This window comes from Parus major, chromosome 1 (genome assembly GCF_001522545.3).
Source record: "Parus major isolate Abel chromosome 1, Parus_major1.1, whole genome shotgun sequence".
Taxonomy (NCBI): domain Eukaryota; kingdom Metazoa; phylum Chordata; class Aves; order Passeriformes; family Paridae; genus Parus; species Parus major.
In genome coordinates this window covers 73356552-73367528 of record NC_031768.1, presented here as the reverse complement: position 1 = coordinate 73367528, position 10977 = coordinate 73356552, and the positions used below count along the sequence as shown (strand labels likewise).

The following is a 10977-nucleotide window of genomic DNA, read 5'->3' as shown; positions in this document are numbered from 1 at the left end:
ATTGGAATGCACCTGGCACTCCACTGAGGTCAGCCCATCACATTCAGGAATTAAAAACTCACAGAAACTTCACCCAGGGAATTTTTACCTAAGTGGTTGGTGTCTCCTTCCTTGTTCCTTTCTCAAGTAAGCCCCAGCTGATTCAAGTCCAGCTCTGAGGTGCCTCCTCATTCTGACTACATAGGGAATTACAGGCATCAGCAACTTTGGGGCACTGCAGTGCTCAGTATCCAGGTTTCTCTTCAGATGTAGCCTAGTTCTCTGTGAAAAAAGCCTCAAGAGCCATTTTGGAGTGTAGTAGTCAAATTTATTTCCACTGTAGAAGCACATTTGTTTCAGTAATAAAAAAATAATCTTTGCAGAATAAAAGTAAACCTGTAGTGGTATAAATATTATTTACTTGCACAAGAATTCACCTAAGTCACCCAACATATGTTTAGACTTAGTATTCCCACAGTCCTACATTTCCAATGGAGTTTACAAGATAGTTACTAGCAGAAAAATGAGAAAGGTGGAAGTCTGGCTCAGTTGGGATTTAAACATATATGAAATAATAGAAAGCTTCCTTGGTTGGTTTTTTTGGTTGTTGTTATAAGACTACACTGCCTATGAAAAATACAGCCTTCAGCACTGACCATTTCTGTTTGTCTAATTAAAATATATAACTTAGAGAGCCACAGAAGCCTCTTCTGGCTGCCTTGCAGACATGACCTTGGTGCTGGCCAAGCAGAACCAGCAATGAGTGTATATAAGTGCTCAAGCTCAGAAGTTCTTAGGCTGTGCTCAGTCTCCATTTCTGAGACTCCCATTACCAGCTGCTGCCTTCCATGAAGGTCTAGCATTTTCCTTCAGGGGGTCATCACAGACTCATTAGTCAGCATGCCTTATCAATCAGTAAATCCTTGTGCTATGCTAACATACGTGCTCTACTCCATACAGCATTATTAATGATCTGGTGAAACCAACAGGCCAGCTTATAGTAAGTATGGCTGATGTGTAACTTGACCTAACACAAATATTTCATCTACAAAAAAAAAAAACCAAAACCAAAAAAACTCAAATGTTTCTTTCTGCACTCCCATTCAGGTCAAGCCATGGAACAACAGTAAACACAACTGCAACAAACTTAACTTGCACTTTTAACTTCTGGATAACTCTTCAACTGTTTTTCCCAATTGTGGGGGTGGAGAAAAAAAAAAAAAGGACAGGAATAAAATGTAATGAATCGCTCTCATATTGACTGTATTCCTGTGTTCTGCTGAAATTATACTTCTTTATCATATAGGCTATTGTCAGCACCACGTCCTCACAGCAAACGCTGATTTATTCTGATCCTTCCTTACTATAAGTACAGTGACAAAAAGTACAAGGTTCAGCCTTGACTCTTCTCAAGGCCACTATGAGAGGAGGACACCGAACTAATACAGCACAATACTGAAGACAAGAGAACGTTAACAGTTAAGCTCTGATACACTGAAAAGCAATTTTACACATAAGCTCATTTATGTAGGCACACCGACATACTGAGCACCATTTTTTTTTTCCAGTTTAACATCAACATTCAACTCTGAACAGAAGAATGTTAAGTCTCTAGGACAGTTTCAGTATCAAGGAAAGAACTACTTCTAATTTAGAAACATCAAAACACTAAAGTTGACACCTCAGCTGAGACGTTCACTGCAAGTGACCCTCTCTCTGAATTCGAAGGCGCTCCTTCTCCACTTGCAAGCGTTCCTTCTCAATCTGTAGCTTCTCTGACTCAAACTTTAGGAACTGCAGCCTCTCTTTCTCTAACTGCAAACGTTCCTTTTCAAGTTTTAACTTTTCAGTTTCTAGATCCAGAGGCTGCATGATGGGTTTTTCAGATTGGGTGAGGTCATTTTCCAGAGCAGGTTTTTCAGCATGCAGAGTCTCTAGCCTGAGCTTCTCCCACTCAATCTGAAGTCGCTCCTTCTCAATCTGAAGCCTCTCACGCTCCAAGTCAACGTGCCGCAACCGCTCCTTCTCAATCTGCAGGCGCTCCTTCTCCACTTGCAACCTTTCAGCTTCGATGTCCAGTCGCTGTTTCTCCAGCTCCACCTTTTGCTTCTCCAGATTTATAAGCAAGTGAGAATCTTCATAGGCTAGCCTAGCTTGAGCAGAGCTCAGATTTCCAAACTCTTCAATGTGGGGGAAGTCTGGTAGGTCATTTTCCTTTTTCGAATCTGGCAAAACTGACGACAATATTTCTTCCTCTTCCTCAATAGGAAACTGCAGAGAGGAACGTGACAGACAAGAATTAGATTCCAGTCTTTATGCCAGAATAAATTTGTGACACACAACTTGACTGAAAAGAACATACTGCATTTTTTCATCTTTAAAGCTATTCAGAAATGTTTAACTTGTATGTTGTAAAATAACCATGCTACATCAAAAGATTTTTTTATCATTACACAGGAAGAGAAACAGGCTTTATCTGCAAGCTAATATCTGGTAAGAAAAAATGGGAAATCTTGTCAGTGAACATACAAGAGCATCCAGAAAATACAGCACAGTAGTTATTATAGATCATTCAGAACAGCTGATAGAAAACTGCATCTAGAAGACCATATGTTGTTCTTACCTTTCATAGAGCTGAGTGACATTTATGTAAGCCACCAGGCATTTGTTGTGACTAATTATTTATCAGAGCAGATGGATCCATAGGCTATGTGTTATGTAAGCTAGCCTAACCTTCAATAACTTGGGCTATTCCATTCCTAAAAAACATTTAACACTGACATTTTCCACACGCTCCTATCGCTTCCAACTCTATTAAGTGGGTCAATAAGCAGGACTTGTTTAACCATTTTGTATTATCACATTTGCTGTAAAGTTATTTGTGACACAGATGATGAGGTGGTTAGGACCACTGCTCTTGGCAGGCTGTAACATTTTGTGTCACAGCCCTTAGGTGCTACAAATTCATGGCACAAAAGTGACAATTTGTCACCCAATATGTATGCTGCAAGAGAAAGGCAAACTGAGGAAGGTAAGGTTCAGAAAAACCTTAGGACTAGGAGAGCCATTGCCAGTCCTCTAGCATTAGAGAAGACACACACTGTTCTTCAGCACTGTCTGACAGTAGTTCTCACTAACATCTAACAGCTTACAGTGATTTTCTCCCAGCATATATATCAAAGGACTTCAGGCAGGAGTCTCTTCCCCACTCCTCCCACTCAAAAAAAACCAAACCAAACCAAACCCAAAAAAACAAAACAAAAACCCAAAAAAACAAAAACAAAAAATGTCCCCTCCAAAAAACCCGAAGCAATAAAATACCCCAAACAAAACTGAGCACCCCTTTTGGAAATGAGAACTATGAATTTCAAGAAGAACAGTAAAACTATCCCAACATTTGATTGCACTCCAGCTGGTTGCCTACCCCAGGACAGTCACAGTACTACTAGGAGTATCAACCTGTCTACAGAATTTGGTACTGCTTGTCAAAGTCACACTAAAATTCTGACAGAGAGGAAAGATTAACTGACCAATTCAAGTAATGTTTTCATCTCCTGTAGGTTCACTTCAAGAAATGCAAAAAGTATATTTCTTTCTGTATTCTATTTCTTTCGGTACCTGCAGGTAACATATACTTTCATTTGTTAAAGATGAGCACTTCTCTGTTCATCCATCAAGGCAGTCTGAATACTAAAATGACCAGTTTCCTTCAACAGGGTATTTTCCTTGCATTGACTCAACTAATTCTTATCTGTGGCACATACAAACGGAAAATACATGTGCAAAGACATACTCAAAGTTTAGGGATATCAAATCAGTAATCAACATCCAAGACCTTACACACAATTGCAAGTTGCTTGATTTGAATACCATGTCTCTGAATTATAGTTATTTCTACAGTTTAATTCACACGTTCAAAAAAAAACCAGAAACAGATGCTATGAAGAAACACAGTATTATGTGTTTATGCTGACAGTGTATTATGCTGAAATGAAGCAAAGGCCATATTGCATATAGCTCATGTATGTCAGTAACTCACTTCGAAATTCTGCGGATCCTCCTCTTCCTCTTCTACTTTGATTTCTGTTAAAGATCCACCGGCTTCTCTGAAGTCAGTCATATTTTGCCATTCAAAACTAGATTCAATTGCAAATCCCATTTTCTCGTCCATGTCTTCATTGAGAGAGTCATCTAAATTGGATGAAGGAAGGTGAAACCCAGCACCCACTACTTTGATGTTTGCATTCAGACGTTTTCTCTTCATGAGTGCTCTCCAGTCAAGGTATCGCCTTTTCACTTCTGTCCCTGTTCTCTGCTCTCCTTCACCTACAGCATTGACACACTCAGCTATTTCCTCCCAAGCTTTCCGTTTCATCTCATTAATTGTTGTATTAAGTTGCTTTGAAAAGAGTACTTCTCTCCTTTTTCTGATTTCCTTAAGGAGAGTTTGAGTTTCCTGAACACTAAAATTACTTTTTCTTTTTCTTTTTAACTGTTTCATTTTTTCCAGGCTTAACCTAGTAATTTCACCACAGCAGACTACAGAGATGATCTGACACTAATCAGCTACTAAAATAAATAAATTTAAAAGCAAATGAAAGCAGAGCTCAGTTCTCATGAAGTAAATTTTCTCTTCACTTTGTAGTATTTTTCTATTTGTCAGGCTTCCTAAGAGAAAAAGAGCAAACAAGATAAATCTCCAAGGTATACACCATATATTTTCATTTCACAACTTGACTCCTAAGTCATCATTTAAGGAATGCATATTTTGAACTAACTTGTTATTTAATAAAGGAAAACCATTCTGTTAAACTTTCAATACAAAGCAGTCATAGATACTTTCTCTGATCTCCTATGAATTATAAAACCATTAATATATTCATGTCACGACTGTTAAGGTTGATTTGGTATTTTCATTACAAAAGTACAGCTATTTTCCTTCAGTCCCTAAGAGTTTTGACAGTCAGGATTTCCTTGAGACTGAAATTTGACACGTACATTTCAGTTTGAATGCTCAATTACATCCCAAAGAAGCTGAAATTGTTGTATCATTACTTCAAAAATATGAAATGTTTAGGGGACTGAAATTTTTGAGAGACATTTTAAATGAGACACCGTTTTCATTTAAAAAAAAAGTAAATTAATATGGCAAGTTGGTATTTTCGAGGCTCTTCTAACTTAGCATAATCATAAATAAAAGAAATGGAGCAAACCCATTGTCATAAAATAACTACTAGTTCAAACAAATGTCATTCATTAGAGACATTTTAACAGGAAATAGATTTAAGTCACTACATGCCCAAGGTAAAAACCCTTCTGTGTCCTTCCAATGCAGCTGAACATCTCAAGTCAGATACCATGGCAGCTTTAAAGTTCATCCAGTGCTCTGCCCTCAGCACCAGTTAGTCCTGTGCCTAAAGAGAACACGAACCCCTATAATTCACCTAGTGTGTGCAACTCTGCAGAGAAGTGGAGAGTGAGTGGGAGAAACAGGGGACTATTAATACAGTAATGAATATTATTACTGCATTAATAACAGATCATATTACCAAAAAAACCCCCAAAACAACCTACAGAAACTTGGAAGCAAAGACTAAGAATCAAAAATTATTCTTGGTCACAGAGTGCTTGGCAACAGGTTCAATTTAGGATTATTTTAAGAAGTCTTTTGTACCATGCTATCTACCACTGCAGGTAGGTTTAAAAGGCTTTAAGTCAAGAGAGCCAGGGATTCACTATACACTACAGGCAGTTTCAAGCCGCTGTTTGTTCCCTGTTCATGCAGTAGAGGCATTTGTCCACCTGAAGGCAAATGGCTTCCAGATTATAGATTCAATTGTTACTAACTAATAGACTTAATTCTTAAATAACTCCCTCTAGGGAATTAATCCCAGAATTCTTAAATTACTAAGTATTTTTCCTCCTATTGTCCTCCCTAAACTTGGTTAAAGCATACACATCAGCAGACTGCACTACAACTCCCCACTTGGGGAATAACGTCTAGTAGTTTAGACATTGTCCTTCATCTCCTATACACTATATACTGTAAATAAGTGGCTCACTTGCAGTTTTGTCAAGCAACATTCTTGCGTAGCCAACAGGCAAGCATGCTGCCATCAAGTATTTTTTCAAACACTGCATTTAAAAAACTGCTTTACTACTTTTCCTCACTAAAATACTACTCTGACTGTGAAGACACTTACTTCCATTCATTACTAGATAGCAAATCTGTAAAACCAAGTCCCAAGAAGAAACTGACTTCATAAAGCAGAGGCTTGTATCAGCACACACCACTCTACAGCGCTCCCATTAAGCTATCCAGCACTTTGGATTCCTCAGGCTCAAGTAGGAAGCTGCATGCTGGTGTTTAGGATGTGTGAAACTTTCTGTCTTTCTGAAAATAAAATCCCAATTGTTTTTGAGAAATATTTATACTAGAAGACAAACTCTGTCTGCTAGAATTACACCAATTTTTTCTGAGACCTTTTATCTGATCTTTAAGCATACTCTTTAGCAGACTTGTGCTGAATGACTGCCATTTTCATCTCAAGGTATACACTGGTTAAGTCCTTTACTTAGGCTCAGCTAGGTGAACAAGGTTCTTTTGGTCATTCCAAAATGGAACCTTCCAACAAGGAACAACAGGAATTTACAGACTCATTTGGTATCTCTAGTTTGGTATTTAGTTTGGTACTATTTGGTATCTCCGGCTTCTTTTAAATTTCTCAGGGCTAGCACAGCAAGCTAACGTGGGCATAAACACAGAAAAACAAACAAAAATAAACTGGGTTTCCAAATCAAATTTTCACCATCTTCCAAACACAGTTCTACATCAACATGGAAAATGCTGACAGGTAAGCTTTCTCCTTAGCTCCAAAGAGAGCTGAGAGTTAAAACATGCAAATGCGAGGCCACTGCTCCTTGAACCAGTGCTCTGCATCATCCGACTGATCCCCCAGCCGCGCTTTGTTAAGTGTCTAGTCTCTGTTTTGGACTTTATGGCATAAGCCAAGGACATAACCTTTAAGAACTACAATACTAACTTGGAAACTATTGGCAACCAATTACTTTATTAGGTAGTTTTCTTTTAGATTCTTTTAAACTTTTGCTAGAACACATCTGATACAAGCCTCTGAATTTCCCACTGAAACATCAGCCCATATATTTTATAATTCATGACTACCAACTTCTGACTGGTAAGGGCATCCTGTCTCTTTAACTCTTTCCTTTTTGAAAGCACACTGCCTTGCTAAGGATAATTCTTTTCTAATTAACATGAACTGAGTTAGTGAACTGTCTTAACAGGATATTTACTGCCAGAGATAGCTCTGTGTACCTTTCTCATATATTAACTAAAAAACATTATTATCTAACAAAAGCTGAGATTTGAGATATTCGGTTCTTAGCCATTGCCAGATGGTCTCCAGAATATTATGCTTTAATGAGGAAAAATGAGCTGTTACATACTCAAAGTACCTAAGAGACAGGAATGTAAATAAACTAGGATTTGTATACCTTCTCAACAGCTACAGCAAAAAAACATCTAACATTCCAAAACTCAGCTTCTGGGATAGCATTAATGCTCATTCTACTAGCTGGGACAACACTGAGTTTTGGATTAGTGTGACTATAATGTTGGCAATGCACCAATGTGGTAGTTGTGGTAAAACAGTGCTTACTTTAAACCAAGGACTTTTCAGTTTCCCATGCTCCGCCAGTGAGGAGGTGCACAAGAGGCTGGGGCAAACTGCAATGCAAAATGTGTAATGTGTACTTTTAGAGTTTGGGTAGAAATGTGAAGTGCTGGCTAAAAAAACCACAATTCTGATGACATCATAAAGACTTCAAGGGTCTTCCAGAAAAGATGGCAACATGGAGCTTTGACTTTGGGCCTGTCAGGCCAAAAGCAGACTGTGATCAAGAAGGCTCTCATTACTGCACCAAAGAAACACAAACTGTTGGGGTTGAAAAGAAACAAGTACTGTAAAACTAAGCTGGAAACTCCATAAACAGAATATGCATACACTGAATACCTTTTGCACAAAGACAGAAGCATCTTCATTCTGCCTCTATCTTTTCTGTCTCCTTTGTTGACACTTTATTGTCTGACTACATGTTGGACCAACAGAAAAAATTTAGCAAATGCCCCAAACAAGCAATGAAGCAAACAAACAGGTCCATGCATTCACCAGGAATGGAAGACTGCTGCTAGCATTAAACTTGGATTTTACGAAAATCATTACTTTTTACAAAATATGATGATTTTATTTTTTTTTTTACTTTCAGGGCTTATGCTTGAATAAAAAAACCCTTCAAATTACGAGGACCTGATATCTCCAAGTTTTTTTTAAACAACAAATTATGAGTCTTGAGTATCTTCTGCCTAAGGCTTTCTAGAAAACTTTTCCGTGTTTCCTAACAGATGGCTACATTGGCTTGGAGCAACTTACGCTTTTGTACAAAGGTTTTTAGTACACAGCCCTGCAAGAAGGCCGAGGTTTACACGAACGAAAAAGCAGGCACAGAAAGGACCCAACAACACCTAAAAGGATAATTCACCGAAGCAGGGAGAAAGCACGGAAGATGGGAAGCGGCAGGGGATTCAGGCTCTGAAAGGTACAGACTTATCAGGCCGAAGCTCCCCTTGCCCTGGAGGAGCCACGGCCAGGCAGGGGAGCAGAAAGCCGCGTCCCTCCCTGCGCTCTGGGTTAAACCTGAGGGTGGCAGAGCCGCGGGCCCGGGGCCAGCGCGGTCCCACCCGCGGCGCTGCAGGGAAAGCGAGGCGGCAACAAAGGGAGGCGGGGGCACGGCCGGCTGCCCCGGCCAGCACAGCCAGAGCCCCGGGGGGCAGATGGGCTCTCCCCGGGGAGAGAGGCCCGCAAGTCAGGGCCTCTCCGGCCGGCGAGGCCCTGCGGGTCTCCCGGGAGACAGAGAAATAGGAACGGGACCTCCCCGTGGGGAGATAACACGGCGGGTAATCGCCTCATCACCCTCAGGGGCTGAGGGTGGCGGAGGCCCAGCGCTCTACCCCCGAGAGGGCGACAGGGGCTGCCCACACGCCGCGAGGGGAGCGGCAGCCCCATCCCCGGGCCGATCCCGCTGTCCGGTCCCGCTTCCCGCCCCGCCCGGTCCCCGGGGGCCGCGCGCGCGACTCACCTGCGCCCGGCGCTCCCCTCCGGGCCGCCGGCCCTTGAACAGCCACCGCCCTCCCATTGGGCGAACCGCCTGCCTGTCACTCCTCTCTGCACGCCTATTGGTGCTCCGTGTCCGCCGCTGCCCCCGCCCCGCCCTGCCGCTCCAGGCGGGCCGAAATCCCAATCGTTCCTCCGCCGGCGGAGCCGCGCCGCGCGCAGCCACCGGGCGGCCATTGGCTGCAACCGCCGCTTGTCTTCCCCAGACGTGCCGGTGATTGGCTGGAAGCCTCCGCGGCCCGCCCCCTCAGCGAGGGACCCTTCTCGGGGCGGGTTTGGTGCTGCCGTTTCGCCAGAGGGCGCGGCGCAGGGAGGGGCCGGCGCCTTGGGCGGTGTCGTGCGAGGGCTCAGGGAAAAGCAGGATAGGCCGAACGGGCGGGGTAACCGGGCATAAAGTCACCGGTGGGGCCGCTGGGTTTATGATGCTGCTACCCAGAGCGAGCGCACGGCAACCGGCCGTTCCTCCTGAACTGCGCGGTTCGTGATTAAAATGGAGAAATGACGTTTAGCACATACTGTAATTAAAGAAATTAAAGTCTTTTTTTCGGGAAGTGTTGCATATGTGAGCCACCACGCCGCTGATGTGGGTGAATACACAAACCGCTTTCCTGGAACTTTGGGGTTCAGGCTCCTCGTCCCCTCCACCACACAAGATGTGTCTGCTCTTTGCCTTGTTACGTCCTCGATCATGTAACCCTACTCCTTCGAAGTTTGGTACCTCTATTCTGCCTAACCTGATGTGTGCATTTATTACTTTGCATATTCTTTAACAGTTACTTGCCCAGTCTTTCCAGGTTCTTTCATTGGACAGGTAGTTATTTGATTATATACAGCTTTAAGTGATCATAACTGTGATGAAAGCACAAATCTCCCTAAAGTGGTATTTTCCAGTTTCAGCCAACTATTCATTTACCAGATTGCTAACAGGTAGTGATAGTTTTGCTGCCAAACCTTCCCATTGTGTACTGAAAATCAAGTTTAAAAGGAGAATGGTGAAGAGGAGTCGTGTAGCAAGACCATGCTACATTACTGACATATATAATACAGGGATGTTTCTTACTGAGACCCGTACATGAAATTGGCTTCCCTTTAAATTATTACCAGTATTTTAACAGTGCTCAGGAATAAGATTCAAGTGCACCCTAAAGGTCTCGCAAGCTAGTTCAAACTAGATTTAGGTACAAGTAGGTGGACAAATCATAGAAAGGGGAGGTCATTAACAGTCTGAACCTCTGCTAGTCTGCAAAAATAATTAGTCCTAGTTATACCTCATTGAATATCCTTCTTTTATTGTGAAGGACAAACCCACTAAATATGATTAGTGTCCATTAGAATAATTTTAACTAGGAATCCTATTATTTCCTAGAGTAGCCATGCACGTAATCCTAAATAGCTCTACTTTCTCACAGAATTGTTACTCTAGTTTTATGCTACTCTATCTTTTATTTTTGAAAAGTAAAAGATCAACTTTTACTGTTGATCACTGGTGAAAAATCCTGGTGTATACCAGTTTCCTCCAACAAAAATTCTTGGACCTCCTTTCTTTACGTGAACTCTTTTGAAATTAGGCGTAATATGTGTATTTTAATCATTAAATCCAGAGTCTTTCTTCCTTGCTTTTGATGACAGTAAGAAAATCCCTGCCATATGGTCTACTTCAGATGCAAACTGTTCAAATCCATGGTGAACTCCCTGGATTTGTAGAACATATATATATATATAATTTCCTTCTGATTGTGCACAACTTATACTCTCAGATTTGGTCTGTGAATCCCTTCATTGTTCAATATAAGCTTTTAATATTGTG

General features: G+C 41.5%; 1 protein-coding gene across 3 annotated transcripts; it reads right to left on the bottom strand.

Moving 5' to 3' along the window:
- Positions 1 to 285: 285 nt before the first annotated feature.
- Positions 286 to 9235, bottom strand: MSANTD4 (Myb/SANT DNA binding domain containing 4 with coiled-coils). Of its 3 annotated transcripts, none has more exons than XM_015646725.1 (3): positions 9136 to 9235; positions 4019 to 4647; positions 286 to 2250 (listed from the first exon to the last, which is right to left on the bottom strand). In XM_015646725.1, the coding sequence occupies exons 2-3, from the start codon at positions 4478 to 4480 to the stop codon at positions 1675 to 1677; spliced, it is 1038 nt and encodes a 345-aa protein (XP_015502211.1). In that variant the 5' UTR covers positions 4481 to 4647; positions 9136 to 9235; the 3' UTR covers positions 286 to 1674. The 3 variants fall into 3 exon arrangements, with proteins under 3 accessions (XP_015502211.1, XP_015502202.1, XP_015502221.1); XM_015646716.3 differs by lacking the exon at positions 9136 to 9235 and adding an exon at positions 7659 to 8905; XM_015646735.3 differs by lacking the exon at positions 9136 to 9235 and adding an exon at positions 8013 to 8905.
- Between the last annotated feature and the right edge of the window lie 1742 nt (positions 9236 to 10977).